General features: G+C 46.2%; 2 protein-coding genes across 9 annotated transcripts in view; one reads left to right on the top strand and one right to left on the bottom strand.

The window, feature by feature from the left end:
* The window catches only part of SZT2 (SZT2, KICSTOR complex subunit), a 54,441-nt gene extending 54,245 nt beyond the window's left edge, over positions 1–196 (bottom strand). For all 8 annotated transcript variants that reach the window (XR_002441043.1, XM_021404281.1, XM_021404283.1 and 5 more), the window contains exon 1: positions 107–196. Coding sequence is in view for 7 of the 8 variants with exons in the window: in XM_021404281.1 (XP_021259956.1) it covers positions 107–136 (30 nt within the window). In the remaining variant the exon portion in view is untranslated. The remainder of the gene's footprint in view (positions 1–106) is intronic.
* Positions 173–10,689, top strand: MED8 (mediator complex subunit 8). Its single transcript, XM_021404291.1, has 7 exons — positions 173–251; positions 4,135–4,253; positions 5,257–5,401; positions 6,058–6,198; positions 6,611–6,692; positions 6,986–7,234; positions 10,210–10,689. Exons 1-7 carry the CDS (start codon positions 246–248, stop codon positions 10,272–10,274), a joined length of 807 nt encoding a protein of 268 aa, XP_021259966.1. The 5' UTR covers positions 173–245; the 3' UTR covers positions 10,275–10,689.

Raw genomic sequence — 19,566 nt, 5'->3', positions numbered from 1 at the left:
CCCCGGGCCGGGCACTGCGACAGCCCCCAACCCCTCCACAGCAGTGCCCAACCCCAGGGGCGCCGCAACCCCACATAACATCGCCCTACAACCCGCTCCCGCTCACCTCCGCCTCGGGCCTCTCGGCAGCCGCCATGTCCGCCCGGCGGCCCCGCCCCCCGCCCTCTGACCCGCGCCCTCTGACCCCGCTCCTCCGCGCCTGACCCGGAAGTGGAATGCTCCCGTAGCAACAGGGCCGCGCCGCCATGCAGGTGAGAGGCTGCGGGCCGGGCCGGATCGCATTGAGTTGGGCCGGGCCGGGGGGAGCCGCAGGCCGGCCCGGGGTCCCACCGCGCGCCTGTGGGGTGGTATCCTGGCTGTGAGCTGGGCCGCGGAGGAGCCGAGGGGGCGGCTGCAGGGAGGGGTGAAAGCAGTGTGGCCAGGTGGTCGAGGAGGGTGATGGTATCCCGGCTTGTGTCAGACACAGCGCAGCCTGCAGGAGCGGGGAGGTGAGCGTCCCTGTGTACTGACGCTGGCGAGGCTGCACCTCGAGAGCTGTGTTCAGTTCTGGGCCCCTCAAACAAGAAGGACATTGAGGCCCTGGAGCGTGTCCAGAGAAGGGCAACGAAACTGGTGAGGGGTCTGGAGCACAGGCCTTATGAGGAGCAGCTGAGGGAGCTGGGATTGTTCAGTCTGGAGAAGAGGAGGCTCGGTGGAGACCTCATCACTCTCTGCAGCTCTCCAAAAGGAGGTTGTGGTGAGTTGGGGATTGGCCTCTTCTCCCAGGTCACAGTGATAGGACGGGAGGTGATGGCCTTAAGTTATGCTAGGGGAGGTTCAGGTTGGATATTAGGAACTATTTATTCTCCAGAAGAGCAGTGATGCGCTGGCACAGGCTGCCCAGGGAGTGGCGGGGGCACTGTCCATGGAGGTGTTCACAGAACGTGGAGGTATGGCACTGAGGGACATGGTCACTGGGGATGGTTTGGTGGTTGGACTGAATGATCCTAGTGGTCTTTACCAACCTTTATGATTCTATATCTGTATGAGATGTAGAGACAAGAACAACACCCAGTATGCAAGATGCAAGTGAGGCATGCATTTATACAATGGCACAGTAATGTTTAGTTGTCCATTGCTTTCCTAATAAATCCCATTATTGCTTTGACTTCCTTAAATTCTTGAGCCTCAGGCTGATGTTTTCCTGGGTTACCCTCAGATAATCCTTAGAATCATAGAATCACCAAGGTTGCAAAGGACCTACAAGATCATCCAGTCCAAGCGTCCACCTGTCACCAGTAGTTCCTGCTAAACCATATCCCTCAACACAATGTCTGAACGTTCCTTGAACACCTCCAGGGTCGGTGACTCCACCACCTTCCTGGGCAGCCCATTCCAGCGTCTGACCACTCTTTCAGAGAAGTAATGTTTCCTAATGTCCAGCCTGAGTCTTCCCTGGTGCAACTTGAGGCCATTCCCTCTATTCCTATCACTAGTTACATGAGAGAAGAGGCCAACCCCCAACTCACTACAACCTCCCTTCAGGTAGTCGTAGAGAGCGGTGGCGTCTCCCCTGAGCCTCCTCTTCTCCAGACTGAACAATCCCAGCTCCCTCAGCTGCTCCTCATAAGGCCTGTGCTCCAGACCCCTCACCAGCTTCGTTGCCCTTCTCTGAACACGCTCCAGGACTTCAGTGTCTTTCTTATAGTGAGGGGTCCAAAACTGAGCACAGTACTTGAGACGCGGCCTTAGACCTTGTTTCTGAGTGGTAATTGTATCAGCTCAGAGAATGTCACTGTGTGTGTGTGTCAACGGTTTACGGGCAGGTTTGGCCTGGTTCCGTGACTAATGGGGCGGTGGAACCCATGGACCCACACCCCAGGAAAAGGGAAAGGATAGAGAGATGGGCCTAAAAACAAAACAGCGGCAATGATCTGAGGAGAAACAAATTAATTTACTAAATAAGATATTGGAATGCAAAATAACACAATATAATACAGTATAATACAATATAATTGGAATTGAAGCTAAACTCAAATAAAATGAGAGAGAGTGTCCAAAAACCAAAAAGGCCTTAATCTAATGCTGGCGGTGAGACAGCTAGGGAGAGAGATGCTGCTGGGACGAGCAGAAGGGGAGCCAAGAGCAAAAGGGGCACGTCTCATGATATGTGAACAGTTTTTATCTTTCCCTTTGAATGGAAAACGGTAACAGAACAGCGAGCAGTCCTCTGGCAGATGTAGTTGTTCTTCTCTTCTGAGAACCAGGTACCTGGAACTATTCATGATCCATGAAACTGGACCATTAACTCTTTAACTCCCAGTGCACTACATGATGTTATGATGTGGAATACTGATAACGAAAAATCATAAAACCATGACAGCGTGTAAAGCCAGGGTTGTTCTTTTTTCTCTTTGTTTTGCCACGTGCATCACTTTGGGAGGTAAAGGTGAAACTCAGGATAAACAGTCATTCCATATCAGGAGTTCCTTCAGCAGTCCCTCCCTTAAGTCCTATCTTTATTACCCTGGGACAATTCAGTATTGTTAACAGACTCCCTGAAGTGCTACTTGAATGTATCTTATGTCTGTGAGAGGTAGAGTATTTCTTTGAAACATTGGTCTTGGTGCACACGTGCTTTGTAGTGCTTAAACTTGCTTCCAACTTTCATGGTTCTGGAGAGAGCCTACAAAAGGAGGAGACTCAGATTGCACTACTGCACAGTGTGTGTGCAATGTCATTTCATTCACTGTCTTTAGGGCTTCTTGGATAAGCACTGGCAATGGGCCAGACCAGTTGTCTTAGTTGTGTGTGCCTGCCTCCTCTGCAGTGAGATACTGGCTCCCAGCCAAACTCGTAGTGCAGTCAGTGGTTCATCCTGCACAAACAGTGTACACAGCCAGCATTAGACTTGTTTCTTAAGTACACAGGAACAGACTAGTCCAATCACAGGATGGACAAGAGCTGCAGTGCTGTAGCTGTGAGTTGTAACCCCCTGGTCTGCTTTGTGAATCCACACCGTGGATTGGGAGTGGATTTTAGCCACATTTATTCAGCCATTTCTTCTAAGGTAGTGAAGTCTCATCAGCAGTTTCTAAAAAAAAAGCCTTTATAGTCTTGTCAGACTATAAATAGAATAATTTCATATTTTCTTAAACGTGGAAGATACTTGGTGATCTCATGCTAGTTCAGTTTGTTTAAACAGCACAAGGAACCCAACAGCAAGCATGCAAGCAGACTGAGTCACCTCATCTGCTTTCCCAATCAGCATTCCCTTTCTATTATTTAATTGTATTGCTGTGTCGCACCCTCCTCATGGATTATTGTTGTACGGTCCTTGACTTACGTTAGCAGTTCATTAGGATTGGGGCTTTAATTATATTTTGTGCAATTCTGTTGAATGAATAAGTAAGAATAGATAAGGTTCTAGAAGGTTTTTGAAAGAGTCAAAGGTATTCTGTGGTATATGTGACAACAGATACCCTGTCCTGATGCTTTGTATGTCACCAGACTCCCTCTCAGCTGGGGGAAAAGGTTGTTTGAGCAGTGCACCAGAGCAAAAGGCAGGACGTGAGCTTTGCGTGTGTCTGTGTACAGTCTGTCACTGCAGTGCCTTCCACAGTTGGTAAGGGACAAGGAATTTTTTAGGAGCTGGAAGAGGCACTTGGACAGGAAGAAAGTGAGAAATGAGAGTAAGGGCAGAAACTGGAGTCTCTAGGCCATGGATCCGGTGCTCATTTTGCAAATGGCTGCGCTGGGTGAAGACATCGCTGTGCCTGTGTCTGCTGTCAGAAAGGGTTCAGAGAATGCTAATCTGCTTTGAGCTGGGTTAGCATGAATAACTCACAAAGGTGGCGCAAGGTAACTTTGATGACTTTGCTTTATGTAAGTGATGCATAATCTTCACTCATCTAGATCTTAAAAATGACAGCTAGCCATGGGTTGGCTCAGGTACAAGTCCCTTCCTAAGTGTTCCTTCCAAGGAGATGAGGTCAGTGTGAAAATGTAGGAATTTAATCTCTAGGGTCTCTGTTTCCTTCCCCTGGAGTATCTCTGTAGGAGAGAGTGGAGTGTGGATGCATATGTGTGGATCTCCATGGTCCTTGGAAAGGTGCTAAGCTTTGTCCTCGCCCCTATCTTCCCTTCTTTTTTTAGAGAGAGGAGAAGCAGCTGGAGCTGACCCTGGAGGCACTCATCAGCCAGGTGGCTGACCTGAAGAACTCATTGGTCAGTTTTATCTACAAGTTGGAGAATGAGTATGATCGACTCACATGGTAAGGCTTCTCACAGAGACAGGGCACTGTCACTGATCTTTGCTGAAGCTCCTTCAGACTCTATTCAAAAAGTATGATTACAAAACACTAACCTATTGTCAGCAGGCTTACCTTTGCTTTTCACGTTAGTGTTGGAGGAACCACTGAACGTCTTCCACCAGACAAAACAGTTGAAATTCATTTCTTCCACACTGTGTAGTAGTAGTCATACCAACACCTTTGAACCTAGGTGCTTTATGGGAACTAGTGTAGTTGCATCTGCAGTGAACTCACTCTTTGGACAAAAATATCTTTAGAGACCCACGTATACTGTGAAATGAGCAATCATTCTTTCTGCATTTCTTGATCATTTTGGCTTTCTCTGGTTCTGCTGTAAACTGAGTTCCTATGCTTGTGTTTTGCTGGTTTGGCATGCTTTCTCAGACAATTTGAGAGACTTGAAAGGTGGTGTTCTCTTCCTGGTGGAACATAAGGATGATATATCTACAGCTGAATAAACTATGCAGTGTCTTAAAGTTTCTGCTGCAAAGATTCACAGACAGCATTTATAGGTGATGAAGTCACCAGAGAGAGCAAACTGAAGGGGACCTTCTTGACAAGATTATCCACTATTTTGCTTCATTATCCCTTAGTCTTGATAGCCAAGCTATAAATACTGTCTCTCCTGGCTTGTACTGCTTAGGAGTGAATATGTGTCCCGAGACCTTGCTTTAGAATTTCACTGGGAGAGCTAGTGATAACAAAAGCATCATTCCTGTGTATGTTACTGAAATCCCAAACAACTGCAGCTTCCAGTGGTACTTGTAAAGTCCCTGGGCTATTTGCAGCATTGTGTGTAGAGTCTGGAATCTGTCCGCACCTCCACATTCAGCTCTAGGTTTTACTCCTTACTGTTTGGATAAAGAATAATGTTATTTCCTCGATTCCCAGATATTTGAAGGAGGAACAGATAAAAGCCATCTGTGGTATCTGTTTCCACATTCTGTTCTCTTTTCTTTCCCAGGCCTTCAGTTCTGGACAGCTTTGCGTTGCTCTCAGGACAGCTGAACACTTTAAATAAAGTGCTAAAGCATGAGAAGACCCCACTATTGCGAAACCAGGTTATCATACCCTTAGTGCTGTCTCCAGACCGTGATGAGGAGATCATGGTAAGAAACTTCCCACTGAATGTTGGACCTGGAGTATCACAATCTGTTATGTACCTGCTTCAGTTTGCCGTTCCTTGTGCTTTGACATTGCGCAGCTCTGGGTGTAGTTCTTCCTTGGAGCTGCTTTGCTAGGGAGTGGGGGTTCACTCTCAAATACTTGCTGTGGATATACTTCACAGGATGTACCCTTCCTAAATAAATTATTTTCATGAACTCAGGGACAAAGTAGGTGGTATCTCACTGTGTAACTGGAAGGCTGCCTTACCTGATTTTCTCTGTCATTGCTGTGCAGTTTGTCTGACATCTGCATCTAAATTTGCACTGATTGTCCTCTGACCAACATGGGGTACATTACAGAACCCATAGCATGCACTGGCAATATTCTTTGCTTGAGTGAGAAAGCATTTCAACTGACTCTGGCCATACTGTCAGGCAGCAAATGGGACTGCAGATTCCTGTGTGTTGATCTGACCAAACAGACACAGTGCAAATTCTTAGACAAATCATTGAAACTTCCTAATGCTCCCCAGGCCTAGGTTTCCCCACAACATTCCAGTGGGTCTTGTCCCAGTATCCTGGCCTGTGCTCTGCTCTTCAGCTGCCTGAGGGCTTAGCTGGAGAAGGGGGCCCTGAGTGTGGGTTCTCCAATATTGCAGCGGCAGACAGAGGGGCGCGTACCAGTCTTCAGCCATGAGGTCGTGCCTGACCATCTGCGAACTAAGCCTGACCCAGAGGTGGAGGAGCAGGAGAAGCAACTGATCACAGATGCAGCTCGAATTAGCCCTGATGGAGCACAGGTAGGTGAAGAAGAGTTTGATACTTCTGTTACTTAGACCTAGGGCTCAAGATGCCTGGTAACTCAGTTTTCTTTGAGCTTATAACTAACAGGTTTCTTTTTTGGTATGCCCTCTTCTGCCTGAGGTTTCTCCAGATAGCCCTAGCTGAGGTTTGGGTTACAAACCTCACATAACAAGGGTATCCAGCTTACTGCCTGCTCACAGGAGGTGCTATCAGACCAGTCAAAGAAAGGCAAAAGCTATAACACCCCAATGGTGCCCTCCTGCTTGCATTGGAACTGGGCTATCCAGTCTCTGCTACCAAAACGTTTGTGTTTGGTTGCTCTAAAAAGAGAAAGATGGTTCTTTTACCTTGCTCACTTGCATGGCATTGGAAGTATCCTGGTGGTTACTAATGATTTTTATTTTGCAGAAACAGATCCAAAGTCTAAATAAAATGTGCTCAAATCTGCTGGAGAAAATCAGTAAGGAGGAACGTGAATCTGAAAGTGGAGGTATGTCACTGAAGTGGAAATGGAGTACATGGTCAAAGCAGCAGGCTTGAGAGCAGTGGAAAAAATAAGTAAAGCAGAGAGCCTAAAGAATGGGAAACGAGGATGAGCACAAACAAAAGCATGGAAAAGCGTTTTTGGGGGGCACTCTTATGGTTGGAGGTGTTGGCTTCTTCTGATCCCCTTCCTTGAGTAGCACGTGCCAAGCAAACTATCAAAAAAGTAAATTCTGGATGAGCTGTAATAATTTTTGGACTCCATTGCCAGAATGCTCCAAAAAAATTTTTTTTCCACAGGATTACGACAGAACAAGCAGACTTTCAACCCTACAGATACCAATGCACTGGTAGCAGCTGTGGCCTTTGGGAAAGGATTGTCAAACCGGCGACCCCCAGGCTCTGGAGGATCTGTCCAGTCAGGTCAACCAGGAGCTGGTGCCATCATTGCAGGGGCTTCAGGCATGCAGCAGGTGCCAATGTCAAGTGCACCAGCTCAGCAGCAGCCAATGCTGGCAGGAGTGCAGATGGCACAAGCAGGGCAGCCAGGTAAATACGTTGCATATCTGACAGTGATTGAAAAGTGGGGAGCAAGAAAGGTGAATGCAGATGTAGAGATCCTTCTTCAGTCACTTTTTAAATATAACCAAGTAAGAGAGTCTTTTCTGGCCATAAGGATTTAAGTCAGGGTGTAACAGTGGATTAATACCTGCTTAAAATTGTCTCAGAGTTTGAAGTAGATCCCAGCTATCCAGCTTCAGCTTCTTAACTCACACTACAGTACCTCTTTAATAGCAAAGTTAGTGAATGTCGGGTTCAGTGTGGAGAGATCACAATGTATTTTGTAGGGATCTATGTATTATTTAAGGTGGGGGAGGCTGGGGAAAGCTGTCTGTAAAGAGCCACAGAAGGATTTCATATACTTAATATTAGTAGATTGCATTTGTATTAAGGTGAAACACCTGAGCAAAAGCAATTTGACTTTACTTGAGCAGTACCTAGGCTCTAACCTAGTTACATGTATTTGGGAAAATTGATACGTTATATAATAGTTCTTTAGAAACATTAATTGGATGTTGGCTGAAGCTAAAACATAAACCGAAGTAAGGAATTACTAGGGAAGGAACAGAGAAACAGAGAATGTCACTAGATCATTGTGTAAATCCATTGGGCGCCAACATCTGCAGTACTAAGCACAGTTATGATCTCTGAAAAACTGAACAAAAAACCAAGTTATAGTAGAATTGGAAAAGCTCAGGGGAGAGTGACAACATTCAAAGGTCCAGAGAGGCTTTCACAGGGGCTTCTGAAGGAAGACTTCAGAAAGTTTTGATAGTTCATCCTGAGGATAACTACTGGGCATAGCCTGGAGGTAGAAGGTATGGAAGCCTATAAAATCCCAAATTGTATAAGGAAAGAGCCTGGAATTTCCCAGAGTACAGAAGGATCGATGAAAGTGCCAATGAAAATATTAGCCTATAGATTCGGAACAAAAGGGAGATGCGTTGTCCAAGTGTATAGTAGATATGTAAATTTCTAGATGAAAAATCCATCAATAGCTAATAACACTGAAGACACCATCTCCGACTCAAAGTCCCAGAGCTGCAACTTATTGGAACCGAGGGAGTATTCTGCATGTTTGCTCTGTTCTAGTGTTCCTCCATCAGTGTCCTCTGCTAAATTCTGTCAGAAACGGATATGGCTTGGGGGACCTGCAGGCCTAACTCTGTATTGTCATTCTTATTTTCATACTAATGGAGATTTTGGATATCGGATATTTTAATTGGTGTTTTCTTACCTGTATAATGACTACATTGTTCAGAAATGAACTTGAGCAACGAGATTAATCCTAAGTTAATTATGTATTTAGAAAATAATTTCCGCTGTGATTTGGAAATGAAGAAGGCCCCTGTGATTCTGGCTGCACCCACAAACACTGTCTCCAGGATGGGAAGACATCCCATCTTATATGACTTCTGTACTTCAAGTTGTGTGCGCTGCTTACAAGAGCACTTGTCCAGCCTGTGTAACCACCACACCTCTTTTGATAAGAGCTGTACTGTTTGGCCAAAGGTCAATCCCATTGTCTTTGTCCCGAGAGTGGCCCATGGTGGAGGCTGAAAGAGTGTAAGAACAAAGTATATCCTGACAGCCACCCCTAGCTGTTGTTATTCAGGGATGTTTTAAGCCAGAGCTTGGTTTGAGACCAGTGGGTGTTAAAGCCATAAATTTTGCAGTTCCTTTCTGAATTACAATATTGAATCCTATGAGGTTTTTGACGATATGTCCCACAGCATTACTGAATGTTTTGATTAAAATAATTTCCTTTTTTTTATATTGTTTACCTGATAATTTCATTGGATGTTTCCTCTTTATCTGTGTTGTGAGAATACTCAATAACTGAATAATCATTTGTCAGTTACCTTCTCCATACTGGTTTTCACTCATTGGAAGTCTGTTATGTCCTCTTCCCTTGGTCCATTTTTTCTTTCTTTTTTTCTCAGCTGACTCTGCTTAATATAACTTTTTGTGAGAAATTTAATATAGTTTGGGTAATTCTTGTCTCTCTTCTTGGCACTTTATGTAATTTCAAGACTGGGAGGACTGGAACTCTCACAGTAATCCAGATGTGGGTGAACCATACAGTCCTGTTCACTCTTCCTTTTGGAATAATATGTAAAAGTATTTCTCTTCTAATTGTTAGCAAACACTGAAGAGGTATCAGATTACCTGCCAACTCATTGCAGGCTATGACCTGCTTTAGATGTGTTTGAGAGAGGTTGAACACTTTTATTCTGTTAGATAGTTGTTGTTCTTTAAGTCTTTTCCTGCTGCACTAGTTTCAATTCTCAGAAGTTACCAGATTTTCTTTCTGTTCTCATTTGAGCACACGTTCCACTTTCTGAAGGAGAGTTCTTTGAATATCCCTCCATGTGGATCTTTAATCACTATCTTTTTTTTTTATTTTTCTGATCATCTTAGTTTTGTCTATCACTGTGCACTTATCCTAAGCTGCTGGCATTGTGTCTTTGAACACATTCACATGTGTGATTGGTATCAGCAAAAAATAATAATGCCCAAGAGGTGGACGTGGTTAAGATAAATATAATGCTGTGTAGAAGAGGGCACAGCCTGTTGTGCTTGTCTCTCTGGGATAGAGTGGGGATCAGTTTGCGCTCTTACGTCAAGGCTGTTGATAGCAAGCTCTATGAGATTGAATGTGTTCCACTCTCCTGTAGGAGCCTTGTGAGAAAGTCTTAAGATGGAGCAAGGATAGAACTAGCAAGGGGACATAGGTCCTGGCAGGAAATGTCAAGGAGATTTCTCAACAAAGAAAAGTGCTAATTTGTAGGAGAGAGTTATTGTATTAGGTCATAAGCTGAAGGGTGCTGTAGGAATAAGCATGATGTGGCGCCTGGAGTGGGTTGGGTAGGACTGTTGTGCTCTTTCTGCGCTCCTGAGCAAATTAACTTTCTTAGTACTGATTTTGTACTGCTTTTTATTTTTATTTTTTCTCTCTCCAGGAAAGATGCCAAGCGGCATAAAAACAAACATCAAATCTGCTTCAATGCATCCATATCAGAGATGAGCCAACATGAAGCAGACCCAGGGAACAGCAGTTACCTGCATTGTTCCTGCTGGAGCCACCGCACGTGGATTTCCTTTAGAACTTCTGAGTCCTTTCACATACACACACCATATCCACAGAGCTGGAAGTGATGAAACCCTTCCCTGGGTTTTCTTTAGTTCTGGGTGGCTTGTGTGGAGCTGCTAGTGCCACATCTCCTGGAGACAAATACTCTGTTCAGCCGGAGCAGAGGACTTTACTTGTGATAGCAATCCCATTTTCTCCAGGTCTAGCCGGGAGGGCACCTACCCTTTCTTGATATAGAGCCTGGAGAGCTTCATGGACCACTCTGCCTCTTGTTTCTGTCTTTGTTGATTCAAGATGTTCCTATTCTACTCCCTGTTGTTGAATAAAGACTTTGTTTTGCACATGGTGAGGCACTGGTGTCCATCTCCTGAGTCATAAGGAGTCTTATTTCCCTTTGGGTAAGGCAACAGAGCAGCTCTAGTCCAAAATACACAAGAAATGTTGGAGGCTGGGTGCTGGAGCTGCAGGCTTGGGTGTATAGAGGTGTTATATAGTGAGTCAGCAGAGTACAAACATAAGCAGTAAACATCTTGTTCATTGTAAACTTATTATGGCTATTCCCTGGAAAGCAAAATACTGGCAACGACTATTGGCAGGACCCACAGCAAGAAGACAGCATTTCAGGAGCTGAAGCACTGAACTTTTGCATTCTGATGCTTCTGCAAATCACAGCTGGATCCAGTTTCACTTCTATAGTTTCCTGCTTCTGCATTCCTATAAAATTTCTAAACTACTTTAAAAGTAATTATTTACTTCAGAGAGGTCTTTTCATTCTGCTCAGGGCTGTAGCACATCAGTTAACCAGGCCATGAAATCTGCCCATTTCTCTTTGAAACTAGGCATTGTGAAGCCATCCCTGTTCCACTTTCTGCCCTTGAGCTGTAACATATAATCTGCCTAATGAAAGATTCCTCTGCAAATAAAGGGTGGGGATGGGGATGCATATCCCCAAAACATGCTAGTATGTGCTAGCTATCAGGAAGAGAATCATCTTGCTTCTTGCTGCTCTTGCCTGGACTTCCCTTTTGACTTGTGGTGAAAGCCAGTACTGTAGTTTACTCAATAGCATCTGTCAGCAGTCTTAAGGGTGAGGAAATCTCCACTCAACAGATAAAGCCCGCAGCTGCTCCTGCACCGCTTGCCTCTGAACTGATCAGATCCATTGCATTGGTGGAGGCCGTGGACTGTTCTCCCAAATTAAACTTTCCAGAATACTGTGACCAGGGCAGTTATCAGCCTTCTTAAAAGTGCAGACCCTGGGAATTGTCCAGTGGAGTTGCACGCCCTGTTGTGAGTTAAAACCTATTCATCAAAGAAATGCTTTGCCACATTATTCTCTCTTGCTGCTTAGAAGAAATCCTTGTGTTGCTGAGGTTTTGCAGGTGGTGGCTTAAAAAATACTGGGCAGGCAAGTAGAAAGTGTAACTGGAAGCACAGCTTGTGTGATAAGCAAAGCAACCGCATTATGAATGAATCCAGCTATGGGTCTGCAACAGAGTCTTCCCAGCCAGAGCCATGGGGTTGCTTTTCTCTGCTAACACAGAGCTCACCGCTCTCTCAGGGGCCACTGATTGCTGTGGGGAACTGATGTGAAGGCAGGGGCATTCAGCTGGCTCTGGTGCGAGGTTTTTAGGCAATGCTGGGAGCCGTATGACGGGCTGTGCCCTGCAAGGGGCTAAGTGCTGCAGGGATGGCTAGCTCCCTGCCCTGTTTTGGCTGGGGAGGAAGGCAGAAAAATGTCAGAGGAGCTTGCGCCAGATCCGTGGCGCTCGTGATCATACATGGAACCTCGGCTCTGGGAAGTTGCATTGCTTTGCTTTGTCCCCCGGACTGGCTTCCTTATAAAGCTAAAATATGTCAAGACTGGGGCAGCCTGTGACACGGGCAGAGCGTGGCTGCCTGCCACCCACGCTAACCTGGCTCTCTGAAAACGCCTCCAGTAGGGCAGGCCAGACCTTTCACACACTTGGACGAGAGGAAGGGAAATACAGGCAGGGTTTTTTCCGTAGATTACAGCGCTGGGGAGGCCGGCAAGCTCACCAGCGTAACTTCCTGTATGACACAGCCTGCCCTGAATTAGTTCTTGTATAAATTGTTGTTAGGAAAACAGTTGATCCTGAAGTGATAGGAGTGTGCAGTGGCTGGTAGGTTGCTGCAAAGGTTCATTTTCTTTACTCAGTGCACTTACGCTGAGGCTGCATTTCTTCCCTTCAGGCTGGTGGATCTTCTCAGACAGGGAACCCCCAGCTGTTCATCCCAGGGAGAGGAGCCTGGTTGTCAGGATCAAGCCTTCCTGATCCTTTGTAATGATAAACTGACTTGATGGAGGTCTCAGAGCCTTTTGCTTTAAAGGCATATATATCTTTTTCCAGCCTTTGGCTCCTGTCCAAATGGTCTTAATGCACTTGTGTCCTCTGGGACGTGAGGCTAGGAACATGCTATTCTAGCTGTGGGAATGGGAATTTCAAATGCAGAGTTACTTTAACCTCCCATCTAGTCACTGACAGTGCTCAGACGTTTAAGCAGGGAACAGGAATAAACCTTTTACACATAAAGTGACACTGGAAATTCACCGTCCACTGACTGTCACTGTGGCATGTAAGTCCAGTGGAGATTCACCATTACACTGCACTGTGTCAGAATAAAAGCACAGCCTTGTGGGACTAGGGCAGCAGCAGTCACTCAAGGACAGGTGCTCTCCTTACATGCACAGGGACTGTTGCTCTCGGAGCCCTTGGACTTTACGTCCTGCCTTGTCTGGTCCCTCAGTGAACCTGTCTCCTCCTAGCCAGATAATTTCAGCAGGGAGGAGGCTCAGCCTGGCTCAGGAAGCTCTGCTGGGCACTCTGAGCCCCAGCTGGAGCGCAGGGGTGTGGTGGAGCACAGGCACTGATCCGCCGCCAGACCTGCCTGGGTGGCAGTCAGGCTCTGGGGCTGTCTGGATGGACACCTTTTACTCACAGAATCGCAAAGGCTCCAGATTGCTGCCATGCCCCCTGGCTCCCAGGATGGCACGCTTTACCTGCCATTACTTTGCTTCCTTCCATGTCATCAGCTTTAAGCTGCTCAGCATTCCCTGCTAGAAGCACATCACCTGTGCCAGTTCCTAGGAAGCACCTATCTCCTCTGCTGCCTTGCACTGTTGGCAGCCTTGTTCCTTCATCGCTGTCATACCAGCCATCTCTCTCACAGAGATTTCTGAGTACACAGTGCCAGAAAAATTACCATGTTAGCATGACAGGTTTGCTGTGTGTAATGCCTGGTGATTGGTATTTATATTTTTCTGCTTTAAGTGTTTATTGATACGATCACATATTTTTCCGTCATTATTTTGCATGGAATGACTGTTGAATAGACACACCTGTTTACAAGGCCATCCTGTTTACTTTTCTAAAATGCTGGCGTAGTATCAGCTTTCTTGTCCTCTGGAGCTTCTCCAGTCTTCCTCATCATACTGAATATCAACATTAATTGTTTGGGTATTCTGAAAATAGATACATTTAAAACAAATTTGAGGTGCAGAATATCTGGACTTTCTGTATTTTTAACACTTGCCTTGTGCAACAGTTGTTTAACATCTTCCTGAGTTACTGTTAGAGTGGAAAGTGTTCCATCTTTGTGACAGGAATGCTTCATCTGTCTTCCTCCCGAAGGCAGGAGCGAGGTATTTATTGCCTTTCCTTCCTGCTCTGCTCTCGCTAGTCCTGTCATTCCCACCTCGTGATGAGCTTCCAGCCATGCTGAAATCCCCATAGCCTGTCCCGCTGCTGCCTGGGCTGCCCCCCATCTGCACGCTGTGAGCTCAGCATGGTGCCATCATTTCCCGGTATCTCTCCGCATCCAGCAAGCAGCACGAGCAACATCTGCCACGTGTTTGTTCTCTTGGCCCATCCCCAAGTGGAGATGTGCCTGCAGGTGCCTTGTTTTTATTAAAAAAGAAAACACGTACATATTTTTGTTTGTTCTTTTCACCTACATATCTTTTAAGAGGATGTCGTCATGCCTTTATGAAGGAGGTGAGGTACTCAAGGTGCAGGACAGCTGAGGGAAGGCAGGCCTTGCTGCCTTTACTCTCCATACTGAAGCCAAGGTAGGGACTCGGTGTGGGCTGTAAGGCTAGTGTGAACCCTGCTGCTAGGACATGGCCTTCCTGGGGTGAAAGGAGAAGGTTTCTGGTGGTTGGCTTATAGGATCCTGAGCAGTTTTTTTTTTTCTTTTTTGCCAAGAATGGTGCTCATGCTGCCAAAACATGCCAAGCCAAGTTTCACAGCTGCCTCATCCGCAGGGCTTCACCTGTGGCTCACAGAGGCACAAACAGATGGACATGGCACCAAAATGTGCCTCTGTACTGGAAATGGAAAATCTCAAAAACTGCTTGTAAGTCCAAGGCCCAAACTGAGGGAAAATGGCCAAGTGGTAGAAGCAGGAACCCCAGTCTGGCTCTGCATTTTCCCTGAGCTCCCCCAGGAGCTTGGTGGCCCTAGATGAGCTGGATCATGTTTAAGTGACAGCTGGTGTCACTTAATGTTACCACTCACATGGATGGTGTGCTAGTAAAAGCATGCTGGAGAGGTGGGATGTTTGGATGCATCTGTAAGAGATATCATGAACTGCTGGAGTTCAGAGTGACATGACTCCACAGTGTATTTATTGTCCTTCTGATCATCTAGCTCTCTGGATCCATGAATGTTGCCTTGGTTGAAAACTGCACTTAGAAATTAATGAAAACTTTCTGTACATTGAGGGAGTGCCTAAGGCAAATGCAAAATCTGTTGGCAGGCCTCTTGGAAGAAGAAGCTTCTATCTTTTTTTTTTCTGTGTCAGTGTGAGGTTTGTTTTTTTTTTTTTTTAATGAGAAAGGGAACTAGTGTGTGTTTTTTTCTGACTGAGGCACATATTTTCCAAAGTCAAGGGATAAAGTCCTGGTTCCTGCAATGGCTGCCTTGTCTCTGTTGCTCAGATCCTGTCACTGATTTACCTGCTCGCCATAAGACTTCTCCCTCTGCTGCCTTTGGGTCCAAGCAGCTTCTGCAGCAGATCAGCAGTGGTACTAAGGCCCCACTATGCTTTGTGGCACGGCAGGTCCATCTCTTCCAAGCAAAAACTATGCCCTAGGGTACTTTTTCATTTTATTTCATTGAGTGCTGGCCAGCTGGGGGGCCAAAGGGGCATCACTGCTGTCTGTGGGTGTTATTGCCTTTGTGAATGTATGGTGTTTCCCAGGATGTTCCTGGTCTGAAACCAAACCTTACCCTACAATGCCTTCTGGTAGATGACCCTGGTGGGATGCAGCTGGAGGCTGCAGTCACCCACTAGCTTTGCGCAGCTCAGGCCCTGGGCTGCTGAGCTTCTACGGCAGCTCTGATCCAGGAATGACCTGTAAGCAGGCCCTGGGGGTGCACCCCCCATTAGCCATTTGTGTTCATTCACTGTAGGGAATTGAAAAAAATAGGAATTGACCTTGTAGTTTTGATCCAGCCTGCACTTGGAGCACACAGCCCTCTCCTCCCCTTCTTCTTGCCCTGTGCTCTTGTGTCTTGCTTGATCTCGAGAACAAAATGCTTGTCCCCATGCACAGTGCAGGTGTGAGGTCACCTAAGAAGGCTTGTGACATTCACCATGAGTAGGACATTTTTGAAGAGGCGAGTGTTTGCAGAAAGGAGGCTCCACTATCTCGGGGCAGTTCGCTGCATATCTCTATTTCCCTCCTGGTTATATCTGTCCAAGGGAAGACAGTTGACCTCAGCTATCTGGAAGAAACACTGCAGTCTCTCACAGTAGAAGTTGCCCCGCTGCTGCTGGGGCCTTCTGGGCGGGCACTGGAGCCCACCGCGGGACCTGCCATGGGTCTTTTCTCCCAGATTTGTTTTTCCATGACCTCCTGCTGTGGGTCTTGAAGGATGTGATGTGCTGCTGACTGCACTGGGGGTGAACCTCAGAAGCAGAGAAGATGCTGGACAACCAGGGTAGGACATTAGCCACTGGGGAACAGGCAGCATCCCCTGCCAGCCTGCAGCCTGAATGGGCAGGCAAAGCGCAGCCCCAGTAGGAGCCCAAACACGGCCTCATTTCATGGCTAAACAATCCCTCTTTGTGTGTCCTGTTCTCCCAGAACAATCCCCTGCTCTGACAATGTCCTTTATGTGGCTTAGTCCCTGCAGAGCAAGCAGCAGTGTGCTCAGCCCAATGCCTGGCAGCTTGCAGCAGTGCCTGCCTGCAGCCCTGTCACCCCACAGCCAAAGCACAGCACCCAAGACCCCAGTCCGGCCTCTGCATGGGGCTGTGGTCATTTCAGGTAAAGCCAAAGGCTTCCCAGGAAAGGCTCAAGCACAGCTGAAGGCACGTAAGAGGTGTTTTTCTTCTGATTTCATTTATTCTGGGGAGATGTTGGAGGTGCTGCACCACAAGTGGGGAGAGCAGCCTGGGAGGTGGTTGTGGAGTGTGTTTCATGTCACCGCATTGGCCTGAAACCCCAACCACCTATTGGGAATGCAGAAGTCACCAGGATTTGCAGAGCAACTCTCAGGCTCCAGGCAGTCTGGGACAGGTTACTGGAGCTGATCCACTGCTGTGGGCTCTAAATTATGGAGACGAAATAGTTTCAGAGAGAGAGGCTGGTGACAAGCAGAGCTGGGGCTTTCTCATTACCTGCATTTTCTATCTTCCAGGGCATGTCCCTGTGAGATAGCCTTGGAAGCTCCCCACAAATGGGCAGATTTTAGGTTCTTACCAGAAATAGAGCTTGCAGAGCATGATCTTCTGCTGCAGCATGCTGCATGTGCGCAGCCATGAAGGTTAGAACTGGTGATGAAGGAACAAAGGGGAACTCTTTAGCAGATCCAGAGATTTCTGGCACATCTGCAGAGAGTCCCAGGGCGTCATGTATGGCTGGAGTCATGCTTCCAGACTGCATTTGGGGTGTCAGGGCTCACACCAGTGAGGCTCCTGGCTTTTATGCAGCTGATAAACAATTTGTTGTGTCAGGAAACTGCAATCTTGTGTGCTGTCCACCCCAGCTGGCAGGCAAAGTTCAGCAAATAAGCACACGAAGGTGAAAGTCTGCCACCAAAGCATCTGAGTGCCAGCACACCACCACAGTGCCCACAAGCTTCACTTTTATCTCACAGTATGCCTTTTTCCAGGTGATGTTCTAAAGTAAAACTAGAGCATTGTGTTACAGCAGGGATTTGAGTGGGGTCATTTCATGCCTGTTGGTTACAGAAATGTGTGTCCTTTCTGGGTAACTCCCAGGGTCTTTGGATTCCAAGACTGAAGGTATTTTGATCTTCTGGCTGAAGGGGGAAGAGGGAAGAACTGACAGTGATGGAGTAATTGTCCTTTACTGTCAGGATGATGCAATCAGCATAAATAACAGATGCAAGTTTGTGCAAATGAGTCATTTAATGTTGATATCAACCATGGAAGGAAGCAGCATATCAGCTTCAGCTTAAACAAGCATGCACACTCAGGCATGACCTATCTGCCCATCTCCATTTACTGAAATTGTGTGCCTGCATTACGGTATTTAATAGAGTTTCAGGCTCCAAGCAGTGTATTTGTCTCCTCTTTTAGTGGCCAGAAAAGCTTGGTTTTATTCTCTCAGTACTAGATAGTGGTGATTTAGGAGTCTCTCTTGTGTGTTTTGGGGCTGTCAGCATGATCAACTTCTCGTTTTTCACCTGGGAGTTACAGAGAAAGTGTGCAGCAATGATACATGATGGATAGTGCTTTAGGGTCTGGCCTCAAGAGAGAGAAGGATTAAACAATATTACAGAGCCAATTACATTCACGGTTTCTATCTGAGCGCATGCTCAGATACGAATTTATTCCTGAATAGTCAGGAACTATTAATGGATGGGAGAGACTCAGACATCATCTTTTCAATCCCAAAGTAGGTAGGTGAATTTGTTTATTATGTGAGTCAAAGACCACTGAAGAATTACAGGGCCAAGAGTACGTATGCTTACTTTTTACTGGATTCATTTTATCTTTTTATTGTCATTAGGATTTTTTAGTTGATTAAGGTCAACGTTTTTACCATGTAAGAAACTCATGATTAAAGTTTTTATATTAAAAAAATCATAGCTATAAATTCAGCGAACAGTAAGAAAATACAAATTTATTACATAAATCAGACATGAGCTAAAGGATATTTTAGGTCTTTAGAAAGCCAAGGTAATTTCTACATCTGCAAAAGAAACTGAGAAACTTCTCATGGAGAACATAGACGGATCTTAGGCTTGGAGAGACTGGAGCCCCTCTTATCCTGACCCAGCCAGTTACCCATAGTGACTCTAAGCTATTTTTCAAGACTGAGAACAGAGAAGGTGAACACTGAGAAACTGCACCGGCATCTCTCATCACACACAGATGAAATTATTGTTACTAATCCCTAAGGTCATAACCTTTCTTCGAACTTCATTCCTTTTTTATTGCTTAGTTCCTACGGACCTTCCCATCTGATAGACTGATAATCCTCTATACTGACAACTTCCATCTTTGTGCCTTCAGCAAGTTACATTAGCACACACCTGCTTTTTGCACCCAGACAAAGCAATGAAGAAAAAGAGAGATGCATCTGGCTCTGCAAGAGCAGAAGATAACAACTGGTGGATGGAACAACGGGAAGGCAGATTGCAGAGATTCACACCCACATCCATCTGATCAGATCTCCAGGTTGAGAAGAATCAGCTGGTCCCTCACTAAAGCCGGAGTGGAAGTGGTGTGATCTTCTCCCAGATAATTGGTAGAGGAAGGAGCCCAAATTCTCCAAAGCTAGAGCCCTGTGTACCCAAGACAGGCTGTACGCAGCCCATGCTACTGTAAACAAGAACACAACAGTCAAGTTGTTTCTTGAATTGCAGGTGAGTTGTTAATAAACTGTGGGGCTCTGCCAGCTGCACAAGCAATTGGTGCAATAAGGACACCCTCGTGCAGGCGTGCGACGCAGTCATCTCTTGTTTGTAGCCCATACTGCAGCCAGAGCAACATGCTTGGCTGGCTGCAAATGGCCTCTCTCCCGTATTTTGAGTCACACAGGCAGGAATCAAGATTGAAGCAGATTATCCATTTATAAAAGTCTCTCTCTGAACACTTTGGGAACACCAGCCTGTATGTGACAGGTCATGTCACTTTGTGGCTTCATCCTCCCTTCTTTCTGAAGGATTTTCTTCACTTTGTGTGGTCATGCTCATGGCTATAAGTCAGGAGCTCCACAACACTCAGC

This window comes from Numida meleagris, chromosome 7, assembly GCF_002078875.1.
Source record: "Numida meleagris isolate 19003 breed g44 Domestic line chromosome 7, NumMel1.0, whole genome shotgun sequence".
NCBI lineage: Eukaryota > Metazoa > Chordata > Aves > Galliformes > Numididae > Numida > Numida meleagris.
The sequence above is the reverse complement of the archived record's forward strand: the minus strand, read 5'-3'. Positions and strand labels throughout refer to the sequence as shown.